At 36.6% G+C, this 24,716-nt stretch overlaps 2 protein-coding genes across 6 annotated transcripts in view; one reads left to right on the top strand and one right to left on the bottom strand.

The window, feature by feature from the left end:
• The window catches only part of LOC131426471 (solute carrier family 52, riboflavin transporter, member 3-B), a 31,082-nt gene extending 9,681 nt beyond the window's left edge, over positions 1-21,401 (bottom strand). Inside the window, exons 1-4 of one of the 5 annotated variants that reach the window (XM_058589227.1) lie at positions 21,150-21,401; positions 21,013-21,081; positions 19,963-20,472; positions 5,186-5,695 (exon numbers count right to left, since the gene is read on the bottom strand). In XM_058589227.1, the coding sequence (XP_058445210.1) occupies positions 5,186-5,424 (239 nt within the window). In that variant the 5' untranslated portion in view covers positions 5,425-5,695; positions 19,963-20,472; positions 21,013-21,081; positions 21,150-21,401. The other 4 variants (XM_058589225.1, XM_058589228.1, XM_058589226.1 and 1 more) reach the window with 4 other exon arrangements.
• On the top strand, positions 9,939-12,525 carry LOC131426472 (ubiquitin carboxyl-terminal hydrolase 30 homolog). Its single transcript, XM_058589230.1, has 2 exons — positions 9,939-10,187; positions 10,276-12,525. Exons 1-2 carry the CDS (start codon positions 10,106-10,108, stop codon positions 11,070-11,072), a joined length of 879 nt encoding a protein of 292 aa, XP_058445213.1. The 5' UTR covers positions 9,939-10,105; the 3' UTR covers positions 11,073-12,525.
• Positions 21,402-24,716: the final 3,315 nt, after the last annotated feature.

Genomic DNA, 24,716 nt, shown 5'->3' with positions numbered 1-24,716 from the left:
CCAACAGGTACCAATTCTATTAAAAAACATGTATGTATCCCTGAATCCTGACACCGATGAATTTCCAACTCTTACCGAGAGTTTTGCGGATGTGACAAAAGGTGAATTTACCTGGAAGGATCCCTTGAGAGAACAATGGATCAAAACTAATGAGGAGAGAAAAGTAATCCAAGCTGCATTAAAACCATATGATGATAAATCAAACCCGATCGTAAATAAAAGAGCCCGAGTAGATGATAAAGGAAATCATATAACAGCAATTACAGCGAAACGAAATGCCATTATTTCAAATCATCGTATGCTATCATCAAATGGAATGGCATTAAACAATCCACAAAGTGTCACTGAAAAAGAACGATGGGAAGCAAAGTTGAACGAAATAAAAACACAATTCGCAAAACAGATGCAAGAATCCATGATGAATTTTTATTCCGATTTTGTTGGTAAACTCGGTCCGAAGGAGGATATAAAAAATCTTTTCCAAAAATGTACTGAGAGGCACTTCAATTTATCTAATATGGTTGTACTTAATAAACCATTGAAGACTATACAAAACCAAGATGTATAATACACCTAAAAAAAGTTTTAAAATATTCCAGGCAAATATTCAAAGTTTGTGCAAAAACAAAACAGAACTACATCGAATTCTGATAGCTGATAACTACACAGCTGCTTTTCTCGCTGAAACTTGGACAAACATCACTATTGAAAATACCGCAAAGTATAAAATTTCGAATTTTCATTTCATTCCCCATTCAAGGTTTGACAACTATGGAGGAGCTGGAATATATTTGAAAAGTAATCATAACTACCAAAAACTACCATCTCCAAATGTCTCACAACATACACAAGTGGTGATAATTAAAGTCTTGGAGTTAGACTTGGTATTAGTCTCGATCTACATAAGCCCATCCATCCCTCATAGCAACTATGATTCAGACATCAAACTAATTTTGCGATATTTGGAGAACTTTCGTAAAGTCATTATAGGTGGAGATTTCAACTCCCATCATTATACTTGGGGAGACAGCATATGCGACAAAAAAGGAGAATTACTTATGGACAATGTGAATAGCAGCAAGTTTCTCATTTTAAATGATGGTTCATTCACTTACATTCCATTACAAGCAAACAAACGAGCTACCGCTATCGATATTTCCCTATGTTCTGCAGATTTATTTGGAAAAATACAATGGAACGTTCTCGAATATGGCATTGGAAGTGACCACTTGGGAATAAACATTGAAATTAATGGCATAAATGATCTACATCTCGAATACTTTTTTGATGGAAAAAGAATTGCAGAGGATATACGTAAGCTAGATCATAACCAAGTAAATAATATTGAAGAACTCAGCAACTGTATTGAAAAAATTAAAAAAAATAACAAGAAAAAAAATAATAAACAACCAAAATTTTGGTGGTCCAATGAAGTGGACATAGCTTGGAAAGAGAAGTCCAGCTATCTTCCAGCGAAAGAAGCGAGAGGAAATCAGGAGCAAACTTGAAAGTTTTCCTGACGAAGTTGGACCATTCACAAAGTCAAAGGAGCTATGGTACAAAATTGGAAAATTGACTGGTAAACTGTTGCTCAAAAAAGAAAACAACATACTGTATGACGACGAAGAGGAAGCGTGTACTTTTCTTGATAAAAATTTTGGAAAACATGATCCCTGTCCTACTGTACTTCCAATACCATTTGTTAAAGACAACTTACTGTCAACGGAAAGCTGGTTAAACATAATCAACAAAAAGAAAAAGAAATCAGCCCCCGGCGTGGATGGTGTATCTTACGAGTCACTCAGATTACTAAAACCTGAAATAGCAAAAAAAAATTATAAATCAATTAAATGACATGTGGAAGAGAAGTTATATGGACGACAACCTCAAAAAAATAAAAGTGGTAGCAGTACCGAAACCTGGCAAAGATCAAAATTTAACTTCCAGCAAAAGACCAATATCACTGGTGTCCACGTTCGCCAAAATTGCAAACACTGCTGTTCTAGAGCGTTTACAAAACTTTCTCAACATGTCCCACATCATTCCCCAAACATCCTTTGGTTTTCGGAAAAATTTATCTACGCAAACTTGTACATCTTTTGTAGTAAATTGGATCAAAAAGAATAAACGTGAAAAATTTGTAACGGCTATGATATGCATTGACCTCAGTAACGCCTTCAATGCTATAAACGTAGACAAACTGGAAGAAATCTTATCAGGATATCATGTCCCTGCAGAAATATTATGCTGGGTATCCTCATTTTTACGAAACAGACAGATATGTATGCACATGCGAAATAAAATACTCACACGTACAATTAGTAACGGTTTACCACAAGGTGATGTGTTGTCACCAACTTTGTTCAATATCTACACCGCAGAATTGCACAAAATTGAAAAAAATGGGGTCGTCCTCGTACAATTTGCAGACGATTTTGGCATACTGGTCAAAGCAAAAAATTTGGATAAATTAAACCAGATAGCGCAAGAATACATCGACGAATTTAATCATGCAGCTGAAAATTTAAATTTGAAAATCAACCCAGACAAATCAAAAGCTCTATTGTTTCAAAACAATGATAAACATCTGAATCTATACATAAACGGACAAAAGGTTGAATCCGTGAGAAACCACAAATACCTAGGATTAATAATGGATAGATATATGAGCTTTGGAGTGCATGTCAAAGAAGTGCGTAGTAAAATCCAAGATAGATTAAATATGGTAAAGGTTTTGAGTGGAATAACAACTGGTGCCCACCCTGAAACGCTTACAAATATCTAAAGGGTGATTTTTTAAGAGCTTGAGAACTTTTTTAAACAATAAAACGCATAAAATTTGCAAAATCTCATCGGTTCTTTATTTTAAACGTTAGATTGGTACATGACATTTACTTTTTGAAGATAATTTCATTTAAATGTTGACCGCGGCTGCGTCTTAGGTGGTCCATTCGGAAAGTCCAATTTTGGGCAACTTTTTCGAGCATTTCGGCCGGAATAGCCCGAATTTCTTCGGAAATGTTGTCTTCCAAAGCTGGAATAGTTACTGGCTTATTTCTGTAGACTTTAGACTTGACGTAGCCCCACAAAAAATAGTCTAAAGGCGTCAAATCGCATGATCTTGGTGGCCAACTTACCGGTCCATTTCTTGAGATGAATTGTTCTCCGAAGTTTTCCCTCAAAATGGCCATAGAATCGCGAGCTGTGTGGCATGTAGCGCCATCTTGTTGAAACCACATGTCAACCAAGTTCAGTTCTTCCATTTTTGGCAACAAAAAGTTTGTTAGCATCGAACGATAGCGATCGCCATTCACTGTAACGTTGCGTCCAACAGCATCTTTGAAAAAATACGGTCCAATGATTCCACCAGCGTACAAACCACACCAAACAGTGCATTTTTCGGGATGCATGGGCAGTTCTTGAACGGCTTCTGGTTGCTCTTCACTCCAAATGCGGCAATTTTGCTTATTTACGTAGCCATTCAACCAGAAATGAGCCTCATCGCTGAACAAAATTTGTCGATAAAAAAGCGGATTTTCCGAATGGACCACCTAAGACGCAGCCGCGGTCAACATTTAAATGAAATTATCTTCAAAAAGTAAATGTCATGTACCAATCTAACGTTTAAAATAAAGAACCGATGAGATTTTGCAAATTTTATGCGTTTTATTGTTTAAAAAAGTTCTCAAGCTCTTAAAAAATCACCCTTTATAAAGCCATTTTTCGCAGCGCGATGGAATATGGATGTATAATCCACAATAACGCAAGAGAAAGCATTCACAAATTGCTGACAGTAGTAAATAATCAGTGTTTAAGAAAAATCACTGGTGCAACTCGTACAACACCCTTGAACACGCTAACTGTTTTAAGTGGTCAAGAACCTATTAAATTACGCCAAGAATATGTCTCTGCCAAGGAAATCGCTCGTTGTATACACAAAAACAATATTATAGCAGATCAATTAAAAACAGTTACACTGCCGGAAAATAATAAGGAATGGGACACATATTCGTTTATGGAACAACTTTTTTGGAAAAACCAAAACATATTCAGAAAAATTACATTAGAAATGAGCCTAGACCTATCGATAAAAGTGACAATCTCCAGTAACCTAGAAGGATTAACCGAATCAAAAAATAATACATGTAATAGGAAACTAAAGCAAATGTCACTCTTTGTAATGAATGGTGTACATATAGGTAAAGGACGAATATTCACTGATGCGTCAAAATACAATGATGTATGCGGAATAGGAGTATTCATAGAAAATACCAAACAACGATTCTACTATCGCCTGATCAGCGAAGTCAGCATTACATCGGCTGAAATTATAGCCATCAAGACAGCGACTACTTTAATCGAGAGTCTACATTTAAAAAACTTCGTTATATATACAGATTCCCGGTCAGCTTGTCTCATGCTGGAAAGTGCTTTTGAAGCCAAGCGTGGTGATGAAACATTGATCGAAATACTTGCAATCTGCTCGAAACGGAATATATCCATACAGTGGATTCCAAGTCATGTCGAAATATATGGAAATGAGGTAGCGGATCAACTCGCTAAAGCAGCACTCACATGCGACAGAGTTCTAGATAACAATATCCTTTTGACGGATGCATTTGTGTACTTCAAACAAAAATTATTGAAAAGTAGTAACGAATGGTATAAATCTTATTCGGAAGAAAAGGGCAAAACCTTCTATGAAATACAAAATACTTTCTCTACTAAACCTTGGTATATCAAGAAACAAATACGCGGTAGTGACATCAGACTCATCAACCGCTTAATGGCTGGTCACGATTATTCGAACTACTGGCTAGCACGAATGAAAATTATAACAGATCCTGACTGCGATATCTGTGGAGAAGCAGAAACTGCTGAACACGTGATACTGCACTGCACTAAATATAACATGAGCAGGATGAATTACAACTTCGATAACAGATTTAGAACATTAATTGAAGCATTCAAAACAAATGACATGAGCATATACAAAGAAATAGTAAAATTTGTACGGGACAATAAACTAAAATTTTAAAGTAAACACACAAGTTCAAGCAAACGCGAAAACGAAACAGGGCATATAGTCGGCACGACTGGCCCTCTCCTCGAACTGACAGCCGTCAGTTCAACAAGATGAAGAAGAAGAAGAAGAAGAATGAACTTTCTACAGTTGCGAACTTACCTGACAACGAAACAATCGGCGTTAGTTTCGGTGGGGACGACACTAGAACCGGCACCTGCTCTTCTCGAGTTTTGAGGTTCGACTGAGGATTTTCCAACGTTTGAAGCTATCCTGCCTTCATCCGAATACGGATGATCGCTACCGGTGTTCGATATTTCTTCTTCGACTACCGCCTTGCTCTTCTTGTTTGTCATTTTGTTTATTGTTGATACCTTGCTGTCGCGGCTATCAGCTTTCATTTCTGTTTTTTATTACCCACAACAATTTGTTTTTATTTCACCATTTGCCCTCTTGCAGCTACCGTGTGGTCTCGCAGTGTTTGGCTTGTACTACAGATTAGATTTAAGCGTTGTTCCGAACTGTCGGTTCGCGAATAAAAATGATGATTAGCTTCTCGATTCTTTCACTTCCGGACTGCTGTTACTACTAAAATCGATTCCAATGATGACACCGTAAGTGAGAGAGACCGGTTAAAATCGCAGATCCTTTTTCCAATGCTTTGACAATGACCTGATTGCAAAGAGGAAATCATACGCAAGTGAATGTTTGTTGAATTTGTCAGTACACATTGATTTATGGATTGATTGAAGAACACATTTATTTAAACTTTCTGCAAATGACTAACGTTTTGTTCTATAACATCACGTTGCGAACGAAATGATAAATTTTTCATTGCGCTCTTAGAACTAGCAATCGGAATGTCTAATCGAACATTGCTGACACGTGACAATACATAGTTTTGAAAGCACAGCATGACTAAGCTATTATTGTAGTGTAATTATTGATAACATTAATATTAGACTATTACCACATTGATACACGATTGCAAGCGTTGTTCACCTTCTTCAGTGTTACATCACTTGAATTTTTTTTAATTCCTTTCAAAAATTTCAACTGATCAACAAAGTTACAACTAAATAATAATAGCGAAACTTATCCACTAGATGCAGATAAGCAAAACGGTAGGGTCATGCCCTGATTAGTGCATACGCATACGCTTATGCAACAACAATCCGTTATCAAGTTCAAAGTGCTACGTTCTATATTTACTCTTTCGTTTTCCGGAATTGAATTGCCTTCAGCTGGCAAAGTACAGGTCCGCGTCTTCGTTGATTGGATCTAACCGAGCAGAACTGATATAAGCGCATTGATCAATGCTAATTGACCTTGCGGCCCGATATGCTTACCTAATGATAAAATTTGAACTGTTTAAACCACCGATCTCGCATTATCAAACATGCAGACTGCTCATAGTTATGACACTGACGCTTTCTGCTCACTGATCAATCTATTTTGTGGCGCTGGCATTATTTACTATTGAAGTTTCCGTGCAGTCGCTATTATATATCAACAAAATAGTTCCATGTTGAGTCGAACGGAATGCACCACGATTCAAGTCATGACTTCTGGCGAGTAACGTCACGGCACGGTGATTCCAGGCGATTCATTTAGTTCATCGCAATCACAACAATAAAGTTCATTTCAAGACAATGTGGGAAGGTGTTAACGAGCTTTACAACTTTTGCTAATTCGTGATCTATCATTGTATTTCACTCAAAGATGGCGCATATGTTTCACGAGCGTAAATCCTTGGGCATATCAAGAATGCGCTCACTCACAGTTCTCGGTTGATTTTTCATTAGGGCGTATAAGCAAGTGACAGTTTCTCTCTAATCACTCTCTCTTTCGATTATTGTGATGTGATTAAAAAGATTTTCTTTGATATCACTATTCTGTTTGAAAGTCGAAAGTTTCGGGTATCATTTCATATAAAGATTTGAGTGATAAACGTGGAAACCGCTTGGTAATTAATAGAAGAGAAATTAAACAAAGAGAAACTGTCACTTGCTTATATGCCCTTTTGAAAAATTAACCGAGAGCTCTCGAATTTCGTCATTCACCGATGAAATAGGTTTAATTAATTTGCTTTCGTCGCGTGATTTATCATTCGATTGAATCGGATTGTCAGGCTGACTAGTAATAATTCTAGTCAGTGACGATATAAGAGAAAGAAAGTTTTATTTAAACGACTAATGATACTTAGCCAATTCTCTTGTTCGAGAATTCCTTTTGTTCTGGTGGCTGGTGGCGACGTCCTTCTGGGATTTCTTTCAAAAACTGACTGAGAACACACACTGGTCGTCTGACTGATCTAAGACTAGTTTATTTCAATTTTCTTAAACTATATATACATACATTTTGAAATGAAAATGTTGCACGACACGCATTGCAACATTTATTGTTATCTCTTTTCTCCTTCCGTGCTGACGTTACTATTCGTCAGCACAGGTAAACAAATTCCTGGTGCCTCACTACTACATAAAATTTGATCAGATCGTTGCACTTGCATTTCGTGCTATCCCACGCTATTCCCTAACGGCTGCAAGTGCCCTCCTAGAAGGTTCAAGTTCAAGTTCAAATCTTGCTTAGCCGTCCTATCTAAACATATGCGGCACCTTATCTGTATGCTCGAAGAGCATGTTAATTATTTTACCAGATGTTTCCATGACGGTTGCTAGATCGTCGATTTGGAGTTTGTTTATGTTTTGTTCCTTCGCATTTCGTCATGGTCCTTGCTAGTTAATTTACATTGTCATCAGCCAGCTTATCTGGTGTCTCGATCCGAACTTAGGCTTCCGCCGCTATATGAATCAGTGCAATATTAATACATACGGGATGCGAGATTTGATGGGTAAATAACAGCTCTCATGACTGCGCTGGGAACGAACTATCGGGACAAATTACTTCTCATGATAAGTACTCCTTTAAGCACGTTTTTAAGCGAGGTCAAATTACTTGTTCTATAGAGAATACTAGACTAGAGTTATATTTATATTGGGTTTGAAGAAATTGACGTTTGAAATCAGTGTGGTTTGATTGTATAGCGGCCTTTATACGAGTGTTATTTTTGTCATTTTTAATTATGACGAAGTAATGATGTATAAAAAATTTGATAGAAATCTCGTCATTACTGCACCATTACACGTTCATTAAAAGGATATCATTTTTTAGTAATGACATTTTAAATGACTCGTGTAAGGGTCGCTTATGGTATTGTGAAGTGGTTATGTTTGGATTGCTTAAAATAAAGGAAGTTTATGTCAATATATTGTCACATAAGAATCTGCAAATTATATCTTGAATAATAAAATGCCAGGATATAAGTACCCGTAAAAACGAAATCCATTGATTTTACAGCATAAACAATTGATTCACAATTAGATCTATGGGTTACAATACATTTTATTGTATTTGGACAAGACTTTTTTTATTTCCAACGATTCAATATATTGTTTCTACGATTCTACAATTGAATTTATTATACACGTGGTGTTTCAAACAATATGTAAACTGTACATTTGATTGTTTTCCAAGAAAACATGTATGAGAAAATTTTATGATGTGAATTGTTACGATACTTAACAACCTATACATTCTATTGTAAAAAGCATGTTCACAATTAATTGAATAGTGTATAACAATTCATTAAAATATTTTTCAATGGTCAAAGCAAAATTGTGGTAGGGTTTGTAACAGCAAATCGTATTGTTTTTCTACAATATATTTTATTCGGGTACATGGAGAATGGTGAGAAAACGAAGGAAAGTAATTTAGAAATTTCATTTTATTTTTCCGTCTAGATAACATCACCTTCAATTCTGTCGAATATTTTGCTACATTTGTGAACCAAGCAAAAATTCAGGAAGATTTGAAGGACCGTGATTATGAAAAGATAGAGGCTAGTACAAAGAAAAAAAATTACGTTTTCGCTCGTCAAAACCATCCAGATAATAATCCATCGAAAGCTCTCAATATATTCAGAGAATAACATCGATTCCTCATCATAGACTTCTTTGAAAATGTGGAATAAATAATTTGGAATATTGATGTTGTATGAGACGTGTGTAATTCTCCTGAATGTATCACATGAATTACTGAAAACTGGTGCAATTTAAGAATCGAAATGATGACGTTGAATTTGGCAACCTATTTTGTCTGTTTCTATTGAGTAAATGTTCATTTTTATTAGCCGATTTAATTTGACCAAAAAAAAAAGATTTTAGAATGATTTTACAGGTGATTATCTTCATACACGTACGCTTCTTTCTAGTAGAGAAACATAACACTTGTTTCGTCCATGTGTTTATCATAATTCTTGGTTGATTTTCCAGAAGGCCGTAAGAACAAGTGACAGTTTCTCTTTGTTTACTTTCTCTTCTATTAATTACAAAGCGGTTAACACGTTTATCACTTAATTCTTTGCATAGAATGATGCTCGAAACGTTCGACTTTCAAACAGAACTGTGAAATCTAAGAAAATCTTTTTAAGAAACATCACAATAATCGAAAGAGAGAGTGAACAAAGAGAAACTGTCACTTGCTCTTACGGCCTTCTGAAAAATCAGCCGAGAATTCTCGGTTGAGTTTTCAGAAGGCCGTAAGAGCAAGTGACAGTTTATCTTTGTTTACTTTCTCTCCTATTAATAACCAAGCGGTTTACACGTTTTTTACTCAACTCTTTGCATAGAATGATGCCCGAAACTTTCGACTTTCAAACTGAACTGTGAAATCCAAGAAAATCTTTTTAATCACATCACAATAATCGAAAGAGAGAGTTAACAAAGAGAAAGTGCCACTTGCTCTTACGGCTCGTTAGTGCACAATCTCACATCGCATGGCGTCGCGGTTGCTCAAAAGACGCTTTCGGTAGCTGAATGGTTCGTCTAGTTCACACTTGTACCTGTCAAAACAAGCAAACAAAAAACGAATTGAGAAAAAACACAAAGAAGAAAACTCACTGCAAATGCATTCGAACGTTTTTCTTATCGAACCTTTTCCCAATTTCACCTGAAGTAATCTAATCACCAACGTTAATTAGGTGTCGTTTATGGAATGCAATAACCGTAGTGTACAGTAGCAATGGAAGGTGACAAACTGCTAATGGCAGCGGGTGTAACCGCTGCCGTGGTTGTAGGAGCCTTTGTTTTTTGGGGTCCTTCGGGTAAGAAAAATCGATAATGAATATTGGCACGATAATGATAGCGAGATAGTGTGCAATGAATTGGAAATTGATATGCGTTTGCTTCCAGGTTCTTCGCGTTTACGTCAACGACGTGGCCAAATTGCTGGATTGCATAATTTTGGGAAGACCTGCTTTCTGAATACTCTGCTACAGGCATTGGCAGCCTGCCCTCAGTTCATAGCCTGGCTGCAACTGCACAATGCTAAGGACAAAAAAAGCCTTATCAGTTCGCTACAGAACGTGTTGGAAGTGGTGAACGGGACACACCCGACGCTTCGGGGAGATCCGTACTCTCCGGGGGCTGTTATCCGTGCCCTGCATTCCCTTGGATGGGTCATTCCTCCCGATGAGCACGACACACACGAACTGCTTCACGTGCTGCTCAATTCACTGGAGGAGGAAGCTATCAAACCGAAGAAAGTCGGTTGTCTTTCGGATGCCCTTGGTGAGATTGAACTACAATCGATTATGCCTCCCGCTCGACCGTCGAGCGCGATGCTGTCGGATTTTTGCAATACTGAATATGACGAAAGTACGAATTTGACTCGTTACACGAGGTCTGAAGCGCACACTCCCGATTCGCCACATTCGACCTGCACGGAGACGGAAGATTCGATGTCGGTTCAGGACGGATCGCTGATGGATTGTGCGGGATCACCACCTTCGATAATTTCCACTTTCACTGGACGGCCAAGTCGTCCGAGGTCTATCCTGGCCACCGAAATGGTCGGCAATGGTGCTTTGAACAAGCGATCGTCTGGATCGTGCCGATCACTGGAACGTTTAACACGAGGTCCAGGTCGCGTCTCTGTTTGGGGTGACCGTCAGCAAATTCAAGTTCCTCACCCGTTTCCAAAGATGTAATCGAATTTGCGTTCTTCAACTATGTATATAACTCAATGTATAAAGAGTGTTCGGTTGGAATTTTTGAATTGTTTTCAACAATACGGATTCGTTAGCTTCGCTCTTCTTATAAACTCAGGACGTTTCCACAGCATCATGTTAATATCAGACACAATTTATTACTCTGTGGTGATGATTTAATGGAGGTGATGTGAACGATTCAAGCAAATAAAATATTCTCTCAACCTTATCAGACATATTTTCATCGTATCAACGCTTCGACTGTTCAACTATGACACCATTTATTTCAAATTCAAATTGACTGGAAAGTATCGCATCGTTTGATGTTCAACATTCGCAAAAACCTTAGCAAATAAATCATGGATCCGTCGAAAAAAAAACTGTAGATCAACACCTTTGAAGAATATGATTTATGTTTTTTAAATACATACATTGCTTACTTTGATGGCCGTTTCTAAACAAAATAAGTTCGGTAGATTCGTCAAAAAGTACTTAGCTGCAGCTTACCTGGGTTCCAATTTCCAACCCCGCACATAGGGTCAGGAAATTTTTGTTTTCCTGACCCAAAAGGCGAATGACCTTAAGGTTAAAAGTCGGTGTCAAGGATAATGTGCGAACTTTCGGCGGGGATCCAAAAATGTTCAATGTATTTTGATATTAATTTAAAAAAAATATCCGTTCATTTAGCATTTAAAAAATTTGTTGACTTCGTTTTCTTCAGTAAAAATCATTCTACTAAAGAAAATGAAGGCGCAAAATTACTGTTTAATATTAAATCAGCAGCTATTTTGGTTTTTAATAAATAGGGACCTGAGAGTGTGTGACAGCTCCAAGATCTCTATTTATGCGTCTTTTTAATACCACACATCTATAGTGTTTTAAGACACCCATCAAAGTAAGCGGCGGAAAGGCTCTGCCTCCGTCGGTGTATTTTGTATTATTTTGACAGATCCATGATTTATATGCTAAGGTATTTACAAATGCTTAACATCAAAGACTGCGGTAAAATTGCTTGTACGGAAACGCTCAAACGGTAGTAAAACAACATAACCAACAAGATAAGAAAATCCCTGTCACTTCTGTTCACTAGAAATAATTTTACAACTCCAGTCAATATGAACCGTTTCGATTGATGATCGCAATTATTCGCTCTGAATGAACTGAACGGTCATAGTTGAACAGGCGAGGTTTTGGTATGGTGATAATAAGCTTGATAAGGAACAGACTTGCAATTTGGGTCTGTTTTATTAGCTGAAACGGTTCACATCCATTAGCGGCCCTTACACGAGCATTATTTTTGTCATTTTTAATGATGACTAAGTAATGTTGTATTTCAAATTTGATAGAAATCTCGTCATTACTGCACCATTACACGTTCATTAAAATGATATTTTTTTTAGTAATGACATTTTTAATGACTCGTGTAAGGGCCGCTATTGAATACGTCACAGAGTAATAAAATGCGTGTGGTCCCAACATAATGGTGATGATCAGCCTAACTGCACTTGGACGATTTGAGATCATGTTTTATAAATAAGTGTAATCAAGTGTTTTTTTTTTTCGTTAGCTCGTACATATGGAAAGATTAGAGATTAGAGTTAGTAGGATCGTTGCTATGGTAATGGACCATATACTAAGTATCGGCAACGAAAACAGAAGGTCAAGTTCCCCAGCGGAATGTAGTCCTTCGTTTACCATCACCAATGACTCGAACTATTAAAGCACAATTATGTTATTCTTTTAAGAATCGAAGAAAATTATTTTGAAGAATATGATAGCATGATTGATATGAAAAAGGCATCATTACACCACTAGGAGAATTAAAACAGGTTTTGTTTATCGTTTATTTATACCCGGTTTTAACCTAATTATGGTAATTCCCCGGGTAGCTGAAATATTTTACTCATTACTTTATTCAACAAATTCAAGATTTAAGAACTGTTTCTCCCGCACCTTTTTCAGTCGATATACAAATTAATTTTGCAAAGGAAAAGTTTGTTTGGGTTTAGTTGCAAAACTAATGAATATATGAGCTGTTTTTATTTGGAACTATTGCTGTACCAACCTCACAAACATTCTAAGGTGAGAATAGTTGAGCAACAAATCTTTCAAAAAACTGAGCAGAAATATTTTAATCAAACGGTATACACGATTCTGTCATATTCAGCTTAACTAGCAATTCAATTTAAGCGGTCGAGCATTAATGAGCCGAAGACGAAGCGAAACGAAAACAAAAATTAAATACTACCTGTGAGGCAGTTATCATTTTTGGTTAAGGCGCCAGACATATCAACATTTAGTAAATATGTCGCTCAAGTAGAGGTTAATCTTACGTCTGACTAAACTATTGATCTGCTGAGACGTAAACATAAACAATCATCTATTTGAGTACATTCGTTGATTCAACTAAATATTCCAAAATATTCTCCTATCGAAAGTGACAGCACCATTCAACGCCCCGTATCTAGGCAACTTTCATAACATTCAACCCGAAGGTAATTTCACAGAAAAGTAGCCCTCCCATCAATCAACTTTCTCGAGTTCACGGTCAATCGTTAACAAGTGCGAACGCGTGAAGAATCGTGGAGTTGCTTTTTGAAAAATTCACGGTGTGCGATCGGTTTCCGATCAAAATCTACATTATTCGGATTGTTATAGTTTGCAGTAGAGAAAAGAAAAACGAAAACTCATTATAGAGAAAAAAAAAAGTGATAAAAGAGTGCATATATTATAAAGGCGAAAGGACGCCATTAGAGAGACTTCTCTCTAGACGCCATATTTGTGAAAACGTGCTAGTGTGGTTAAATTTTTATTAAAAATGATGAAAGATCCTGGAAAACCAGGATTAGATCACAGAAATACTGGAGCAATACCAAAGGACAAAATGGAAGATGAGGAACAAATTGACCCAAAAACATATTCCGAATCAACCGGAAACAAAGAGCACATGAACATAACCTATACCAAAGCGGACTCTTCCCCATATCGCATTTACTTTGAACTTCGGGATAACCAGGAGGGAACGAAGAAGATCAATAAATTCACACTGGGAGCGACGTTACAAAAAATGGAAGGAATTAAGCAATTTATCACAGATATGAAATATGTAGGCAGGCATAAAATTCTTGTCTTCATGTCCAGCTATATGCGAGCCAACCAATTAATAGATACAATCAATAAAAATAATGGCCCGTTTAAAGCTTACGTACCGAAACACCTAATATGTGTATCTGGGGTTGTCTCAGGTATTCCAGCGGATCTGGATATCGAAGATATAAAAAAAGAGATAAGTTGCGAGGTACCTATAGTGGAAGTCAAACGAATGACGAAACGAGTAGATAATGGAGACAGAATCCCAATCAACCGTATTATAGTCACGTTTAGATCAAATCAGCTACCAGAAAAAGTACGACTGTACTGTTGTGTAAGTCGTATCAACCCGTTTATTCCGCGAGTTTTATTATGTCTCAAATGTCTTCGCTTTGGTCATCGTCAAGACAATTGTAAAGGCGCGAAAAGGTGTGATAGGTGTTCTCTACGACATGAAAATGAAACAGACATATTGAACTGCACCAATGCGTTGAAGTGTGCACATTGCAAAAGCAATGAACACGACTCGAAAGATGAATCATGCCCCGAACGTAAAAGGCAACTAGACATCAAAGCCTTAATGTCGAGAAAAAACCTTACATACACAGAAGCAAACCAACAGGTACCAATTCTATTAAAAAACATGTATGTATCCCTGAATCCTGACACCGATGAATTTCCAACTCTTACCGAGAGTTTTGCGGATGTGACAAAAGGTGAATTTACCTGGAAGGATCCCTTGAGAGAACAATGGATCAAAACTAATGAGGAGAGAAAAGTAATCCAAGCTGCATTAAAACCATATGATGATAAATCAAACCCGATCGTAAATAAAAGAGCCCGAGTAGATGATAAAGGAAATCATATAACAGCAATTACAGCGAAACGAAATGCCATTATTTCAAATCATCGTATGCTATCATCAAATGGAATGGCATTAAACAATCCACAAAGTGTCACTGAAAAAGAACGATGGGAAGCAAAGTTGAACGAAATAAAAACACAATTCGCAAAACAGATGCAAGAATCCATGATGAATTTTTATTCCGATTTTGTTGGTAAACTCGGTCCGAAGGAGGATATAAAAAATCTTTTCCAAAAATGTACTGAGAGGCACTTCAATTTATCTAATATGGTTGTACTTAATAAACCATTGAAGACTATACAAAACCAAGATGTATAATACACCTAAAAAAAGTTTTAAAATATTCCAGGCAAATATTCAAAGTTTGTGCAAAAACAAAACAGAACTACATCGAATTCTGATAGCTGATAACTACACAGCTGCTTTTCTCGCTGAAACTTGGACAAACATCACTATTGAAAATACCGCAAAGTATAAAATTTCGAATTTTCATTTCATTCCCCATTCAAGGTTTGACAACTATGGAGGAGCTGGAATATATTTGAAAAGTAATCATAACTACCAAAAACTACCATCTCCAAATGTCTCACAACATACACAAGTGGTGATAATTAAAGTCTTGGAGTTAGACTTGGTATTAGTCTCGATCTACATAAGCCCATCCATCCCTCATAGCAACTATGATTCAGACATCAAACTAATTTTGCGATATTTGGAGAACTTTCGTAAAGTCATTATAGGTGGAGATTTCAACTCCCATCATTATACTTGGGGAGACAGCATATGCGACAAAAAAGGAGAATTACTTATGGACAATGTGAATAGCAGCAAGTTTCTCATTTTAAATGATGGTTCATTCACTTACATTCCATTACAAGCAAACAAACGAGCTACCGCTATCGATATTTCCCTATGTTCTGCAGATTTATTTGGAAAAATACAATGGAACGTTCTCGAATATGGCATTGGAAGTGACCACTTGGGAATAAACATTGAAATTAATGGCATAAATGATCTACATCTCGAATACTTTTTTGATGGAAAAAGAATTGCAGAGGATATACGTAAGCTAGATCATAACCAAGTAAATAATATTGAAGAACTCAGCAACTGTATTGAAAAAATTAAAAAAAATAACAAGAAAAAAAATAATAAACAACCAAAATTTTGGTGGTCCAATGAAGTGGACATAGCTTGGAAAGAGAAGTCCAGCTATCTTCCAGCGAAAGAAGCGAGAGGAAATCAGGAGCAAACTTGAAAGTTTTCCTGACGAAGTTGGACCATTCACAAAGTCAAAGGAGCTATGGTACAAAATTGGAAAATTGACTGGTAAACTGTTGCTCAAAAAAGAAAACAACATACTGTATGACGACGAAGAGGAAGCGTGTACTTTTCTTGATAAAAATTTTGGAAAACATGATCCCTGTCCTACTGTACTTCCAATACCATTTGTTAAAGACAACTTACTGTCAACGGAAAGCTGGTTAAACATAATCAACAAAAAGAAAAAGAAATCAGCCCCCGGCGTGGATGGTGTATCTTACGAGTCACTCAGATTACTAAAACCTGAAATAGCAAAAAAAAATTATAAATCAATTAAATGACATGTGGAAGAGAAGTTATATGGACGACAACCTCAAAAAAATAAAAGTGGTAGCAGTACCGAAACCTGGCAAAGATCAAAATTTAACTTCCAGCAAAAGACCAATATCACTGGTGTCCACGTTCGCCAAAATTGCAAACACTGCTGTTCTAGAGCGTTTACAAAACTTTCTCAACATGTCCCACATCATTCCCCAAACATCCTTTGGTTTTCGGAAAAATTTATCTACGCAAACTTGTACATCTTTTGTAGTAAATTGGATCAAAAAGAATAAACGTGAAAAATTTGTAACGGCTATGATATGCATTGACCTCAGTAACGCCTTCAATGCTATAAACGTAGACAAACTGGAAGAAATCTTATCAGGATATCATGTCCCTGCAGAAATATTATGCTGGGTATCCTCATTTTTACGAAACAGACAGATATGTATGCACATGCGAAATAAAATACTCACACGTACAATTAGTAACGGTTTACCACAAGGTGATGTGTTGTCACCAACTTTGTTCAATATCTACACCGCAGAATTGCACAAAATTGAAAAAAATGGGGTCGTCCTCGTACAATTTGCAGACGATTTTGGCATACTGGTCAAAGCAAAAAATTTGGATAAATTAAACCAGATAGCGCAAGAATACATCGACGAATTTAATCATGCAGCTGAAAATTTAAATTTGAAAATCAACCCAGACAAATCAAAAGCTCTATTGTTTCAAAACAATGATAAACATCTGAATCTATACATAAACGGACAAAAGGTTGAATCCGTGAGAAACCACAAATACCTAGGATTAATAATGGATAGATATATGAGCTTTGGAGTGCATGTCAAAGAAGTGCGTAGTAAAATCCAAGATAGATTAAATATGGTAAAGGTTTTGAGTGGAATAACAACTGGTGCCCACCCTGAAACGCTTACAAATATCTAAAGGGTGATTTTTTAAGAGCTTGAGAACTTTTTTAAACAATAAAACGCATAAAATTTGCAAAATCTCATCGGTTCTTTATTTTAAACGTTAGATTGGTACATGACATTTACTTTTTGAAGATAATTTCATTTAAATGTTGACCGCGGCTGCGTCTTAGGTGGTCCATTCGGAAAGTCCAATTTTGGGCAACTTTTTCGAGCATTTCGGCCGGAATAGCCCGAATTTCTTCGGAAATGTTGTCTTCCAAAGCTGGAATAGTTACTGGCTTATTTCTGTAGACTTTAGACTTGACGTAGCCCCACAAAAAATAGTCTAAAGGCGTCAAATCGCATGATCTTGGTGGCCAACTTACCGGTCCATTTCTTGAGATGAATTGTTCTCCGAAGTTTTCCCTCAAAATGGCCATAGAATCGCGAGCTGTGTGGCATGTAGCGCCATCTTGTTGAAACCACATGTCAACCAAGTTCAGTTCTTCCATTTTTGGCAACAAAAAGTTTGTTAGCATCGAACGATAGCGATCGCCATTCACTGTAACGTTGCGTCCAACAGCATCTTTGAAAAAATACGGTCCAATGATTCCACCAGCGTACAAACCACACCAAACAGTGCATTTTTCGGGATGCATGGGCAGTTCTTGAACGGCTTCTGGTTGCTCTTCACTCCAAATGCGGCAATTTTGCTTATTTACGTAGCCATTCAACCAGAAATGAGCCTCATCGCTGAACAAAATTTGTCGATAAAAAAGCGGATTTTCCGAATGGACCACCTAAGACGCAGCCGCGGTCAACATTTAAATGAAATTATCTTCAAAAAGTAAATGTCATGTACCAATCTAACGTTTAAAATAAAGAACCGATGAGATTTTGCAAATTTTATGCGTTTTATTGTTTAAAAAAGTTCTCAAGCTCTTAAAAAATCACCCTTTATAAAGCCATTTTTCGCAGCGCGATGGAATATGGATGTATAATCCACAATAACGCAAGAGAAAGCATTCACAAATTGCTGACAGTAGTAAATAATCAGTGTTTAAGAAAAATCACTGGTGCAACTCGTACAACACCCTTGAACACGCTAACTGTTTTAAGTGGTCAAGAACCTATTAAATTACGCCAAGAATATGTCTCTGCCAAGGAAATCGCTCGTTGTATACACAAAAACAATATTATAGCAGATCAATTAAAAACAGTTACACTGCCGGAAAATAATAAGGAATGGGACACATATTCGTTTATGGAACAACTTTTTTGGAAAAACCAAAACATATTCAGAAAAATTACATTAGAAATGAGCCTAGACCTATCGATAAAAGTGACAATCTCCAGTAACCTAGAAGGATTAACCGAATCAAAAAATAATACATGTAATAGGAAACTAAAGCAAATGTCACTCTTTGTAATGAATGGTGTACATATAGGTAAAGGACGAATATTCACTGATGCGTCAAAATACAATGATGTATGCGGAATAGGAGTATTCATAGAAAATACCAAACAACGATTCTACTATCGCCTGATCAGCGAAGTCAGCATTACATCGGCTGAAATTATAGCCATCAAGACAGCGACTACTTTAATCGAGAGTCTACATTTAAAAAACTTCGTTATATATACAGATTCCCGGTCAGCTTGTCTCATGCTGGAAAGTGCTTTTGAAGCCAAGCGTGGTGATGAAACATTGATCGAAATACTTGCAATCTGCTCGAAACGGAATATATCCATACAGTGGATTCCAAGTCATGTCGAAATATATGGAAATGAGGTAGCGGATCAACTCGCTAAAGCAGCACTCACATGCGACAGAGTTCTAGATAACAATATCCTTTTGACGGATGCATTTGTGTACTTCAAACAAAAATTATTGAAAAGTAGTAACGAATGGTATAAATCTTATTCGGAAGAAAAGGGCAAAACCTTCTATGAAATACAAAATACTTTCTCTACTAAACCTTGGTATATCAAGAAACAAATACGCGGTAGTGACATCAGACTCATCAACCGCTTAATGGCTGGTCACGATTATTCGAACTACTGGCTAGCACGAATGAAAATTATAACAGATCCTGACTGCGATATCTGTGGAGAAGCAGAAACTGCTGAACACGTGATACTGCACTGCACTAAATATAACATGAGCAGGATGAATTACAACTTCGATAACAGATTTAGAACATTAATTGAAGCATTCAAAACAAATGACATGAGCATATACAAAGAAATAGTAAAATTTGTACGGGACAATAAACTAAAATTTTAAAGTAAACACACAAGTTCAAGCAAACGCGAAAACGAAACAGGGCATATAGTCGGCACGACTGGCCCTCTCCTCGAACTGACAGCCGTCAGTTCAACAAGATGAAGAAGAAGAAGAAGAAGAATGAACTTTCTACAGTTGCGAACTTACCTGACAACGAAACAATCGGCGTTAGTTTCGGTGGGGACGACACTAGAACCGGCACCTGCTCTTCTCGAGTTTTGAGGTTCGACTGAGGATTTTCCAACGTTTGAAGCTATCCTGCCTTCATCCGAATACGGATGATCGCTACCGGTGTTCGATATTTCTTCTTCGACTACCGCCTTGCTCTTCTTGTTTGTCATTTTGTTTATTGTTGATACCTTGCTGTCGCGGCTATCAGCTTTCATTTCTGTTTTTTATTACCCACAACAATTTGTTTTTATTTCACCATTTGCCCTCTTGCAGCTACCGTGTGGTCTCGCAGTGTTTGGCTTGTACTACAGATTAGATTTAAGCGTTGTTCCGAACTGTCGGTTCGCGAATAAAAATGATGATTAGCTTCTCGATTCTTTCACTTCCGGACTGCTGTTACTACTAAAATCGATTCCAATGATGACACCGTAAGTGAGAGAGACCGGTTAAAATCGCAGATCCTTTTTCCAATGCTTTGACAATGACCTGATTGCAAAGAGGAAATCATACGCAAGTGAATGTTTGTTGAATTTGTCAGTACACATTGATTTATGGATTGATTGAAGAACACATTTATTTAAACTTTCTGCAAATGACTAACGTTTTGTTCTATAACATCACGTTGCGAACGAAATGATAAATTTTTCATTGCGCTCTTAGAACTAGCAATCGGAATGTCTAATCGAACATTGCTGACACGTGACAATACATAGTTTTGAAAGCACAGCATGACTAAGCTATTATTGTAGTGTAATTATTGATAACATTAATATTAGACTATTACCACATTGATACACGATTGCAAGCGTTGTTCACCTTCTTCAGTGTTACATCACTTGAATTTTTTTTAATTCCTTTCAAAAATTTCAACTGATCAACAAAGTTACAACTAAATAATAATAGCGAAACTTATCCACTAGATGCAGATAAGCAAAACGGTAGGGTCATGCCCTGATTAGTGCATACGCATACGCTTATGCAACAACAATCCGTTATCAAGTTCAAAGTGCTACGTTCTATATTTACTCTTTCGTTTTCCGGAATTGAATTGCCTTCAGCTGGCAAAGTACAGGTCCGCGTCTTCGTTGATTGGATCTAACCGAGCAGAACTGATATAAGCGCATTGATCAATGCTAATTGACCTTGCGGCCCGATATGCTTACCTAATGATAAAATTTGAACTGTTTAAACCACCGATCTCGCATTATCAAACATGCAGACTGCTCATAGTTATGACACTGACGCTTTCTGCTCACTGATCAATCTATTTTGTGGCGCTGGCATTATTTACTATTGAAGTTTCCGTGCAGTCGCTATTATATATCAACAAAATAGTTCCATGTTGAGTCGAACGGAATGCACCACGATTCAAGTCATGACTTCTGGCGAGTAACGTCACGGCACGGTGATTCCAGGCGATTCATTTAGTTCATCGCAATCACAACAATAAAGTTCATTTCAAGACAATGTGGGAAGGTGTTAACGAGCTTTACAACTTTTGCTAATTCGTGATCTATCATTGTATTTCACTCAAAGATGGCGCATATGTTTCACGAGCGTAAATCCTTGGGCATATCAAGAATGCGCTCACTCACAGTTCTCGGTTGATTTTTCATTAGGGCGTATAAGCAAGTGACAGTTTCTCTCTAATCACTCTCTCTTTCGATTATTGTGATGTGATTAAAAAGATTTTCTTTGATATCACTATTCTGTTTGAAAGTCGAAAGTTTCGGGTATCATTTCATATAAAGATTTGAGTGATAAACGTGGAAACCGCTTGGTAATTAATAGAAGAGAAATTAAACAAAGAGAAACTGTCACTTGCTTATATGCCCTTTTGAAAAATTAACCGAGAGCTCTCGAATTTCGTCATTCACCGATGAAATAGGTTTAATTAATTTGCTTTCGTCGCGTGATTTATCATTCGATTGAATCGGATTGTCAGGCTGACTAGTAATAATTCTAGTCAGTGACGATATAAGAGAAAGAAAGTTTTATTTAAACGACTAATGATACTTAGCCAATTCTCTTGTTCGAGAATTCCTTTTGTTCTGGTGGCTGGTGGCGACGTCCTTCTGGGATTTCTTTCAAAAACTGACTGAGAACACACACTGGTCGTCTGACTGATCTAAGACTAGTTTATTTCAATTTTCTTAAACTATATATACATACATTTTGAAATGAAAATGTTGCACGACACGCATTGCAACATTTATTGTTATCTCTTTTCTCCTTCCGTGCTGACGTTACTATTCGTCAGCACAGGTAAACAAATTCCTGGTGCCTCACTACTACATAAAATTTGATCAGATCGTTGCACTTGCATTTCGTGCTATCCCACGCTATTCCCTAACGGCTGCAAGTGCCCTCCTAGAAGGTTCAAGTTCAAGTTCAAATCTTGCTTAGCCGTCCTATCTAAACATATGCGGCACCTTATCTGTATGCTCGAAGAGCATGTTAATTATTTTACCAGATGTTTCCATGACGGTTGCTAGATCGTCGATTTGGAGTTTGTTTATGTTTTGTTCCTTCGCATTTCGTCATGGTCCTTGCTAGTTAATTTACATTGTCATCAGCCAGCTTATCTGGTGTCTCGATCCGAACTTAGGCTTCCGCCGCTATATGAATCAGTGCAATATTAATACATACGGGATGCGAGATTTGATGGGTAAATAACAGCTCTCATGACTGCGCTGGGAACGAACTATCGGGACAAATTACTTCTCATGATAAGTACTCCTTTAAGCACGTTTTTAAGCGAGGTCAAATTACTTGTTCTATAGAGAATACTAGACTAGAGTTATATTTATATTGGGTTTGAAGAAATTGACGTTTGAAATCAGTGTGGTTTGATTGTATAGCGGCCTTTATACGAGTGTTATTTTTGTCATTTTTAATTATGACGAAGTAATGATGTATAAAAAATTTGATAGAAATCTCGTCATTACTGCACCATTACACGTTCATTAAAAGGATATCATTTTTTAGTAATGACATTTTAAATGACTCGTGTAAGGGTCGCTTATGGTATTGTGAAGTGGTTATGTTTGGATTGCTTAAAATAAAGGAAGTTTATGTCAATATATTGTTACATAAGAATCTGCAAATTATATCTTGAATAATAAAATGCCAGGATATAAGTACCCGTAAAAACGAAATCCATTGATTTTACAGCATAAACAATTGATTCACAATTAGATCTATGGGTTACAATACATTTTATTGTATTTGGACAAGACTTTTTTTATTTCCAACGATTCAATATATTGTTTCTACGATTCTACAATTGAATTTATTATACACGTGGTGTTTCAAACAATATGTAAACTGTACATTTGATTGTTTTCCAAGAAAACATGTATGAGAAAATTTTATGATGTGAATTGTTACGATACTTAACAACCTATACATTCTATTGTAAAAAGCATGTTCACAATTAATTGAATAGTGTATAACAATTCATTAAAATATTTTTCAATGGTCAAAGCAAAATTGTGGTAGGGTTTGTAACAGCAAATCGTATTGTTTTTCTACAATATATTTTATTCGGGTACATGGAGAATGGTGAGAAAACGAAGGAAAGTAATTTAGAAATTTCATTTTATTTTTCCGTCTAGATAACATCACCTTCAATTCTGTCGAATATTTTGCTACATTTGTGAACCAAGCAAAAATTCAGGAAGATTTGAAGGACCGTGATTATGAAAAGATAGAGGCTAGTACAAAGAAAAAAAATTACGTTTTCGCTCGTCAAAACCATCCAGATAATAATCCATCGAAAGCTCTCAATATATTCAGAGAATAACATCGATTCCTCATCATAGACTTCTTTGAAAATGTGGAATAAATAATTTGGAATATTGATGTTGTATGAGACGTGTGTAATTCTCCTGAATGTATCACATGAATTACTGAAAACTGGTGCAATTTAAGAATCGAAATGATGACGTTGAATTTGGCAACCTATTTTGTCTGTTTCTATTGAGTAAATGTTCATTTTTATTAGCCGATTTAATTTGACCAAAAAAAAAAAGATTTTAGAATGATTTTACAGGTGATTATCTTCATACACGTACGCTTCTTTCTAGTAGAGAAACATAACACTTGTTTCGTCCATGTGTTTATCATAATTCTTGGTTGATTTTCCAGAAGGCCGTAAGAACAAGTGACAGTTTCTCTTTGTTTACTTTCTCTTCTATTAATTACAAAGCGGTTAACACGTTTATCACTTAATTCTTTGCATAGAATGATGCTCGAAACGTTCGACTTTCAAACAGAACTGTGAAATCTAAGAAAATCTTTTTAAGAAACATCACAATAATCGAAAGAGAGAGTGAACAAAGAGAAACTGTCACTTGCTCTTACGGCCTTCTGAAAAATCAGCCGAGAATTCTCGGTTGAGTTTTCAGAAGGCCGTAAGAGCAAGTGACAGTTTATCTTTGTTTACTTTCTCTCCTATTAATAACCAAGCGGTTTACACGTTTTTTACTCAACTCTTTGCATAGAATGATGCCCGAAACTTTCGACTTTCAAACTGAACTGTGAAATCCAAGAAAATCTTTTTAATCACATCACAATAATCGAAAGAGAGAGTTAACAAAGAGAAAGTGCCACTTGCTCTTACGGCTCGTTAGTGCACAATCTCACATCGCATGGCGTCGCGGTTGCTCAAAAGACGCTTTCGGTAGCTGAATGGTTCGTCTAGTTCACACTTGTACCTGTCAAAACAA

Source organism: Malaya genurostris, chromosome 1, assembly GCF_030247185.1.
Source record: "Malaya genurostris strain Urasoe2022 chromosome 1, Malgen_1.1, whole genome shotgun sequence".
Lineage (NCBI taxonomy): Eukaryota > Metazoa > Arthropoda > Insecta > Diptera > Culicidae > Malaya > Malaya genurostris.
Note: the sequence above shows the minus strand (reverse complement) of the source record. Positions and strands in the feature narration are given on the sequence as shown.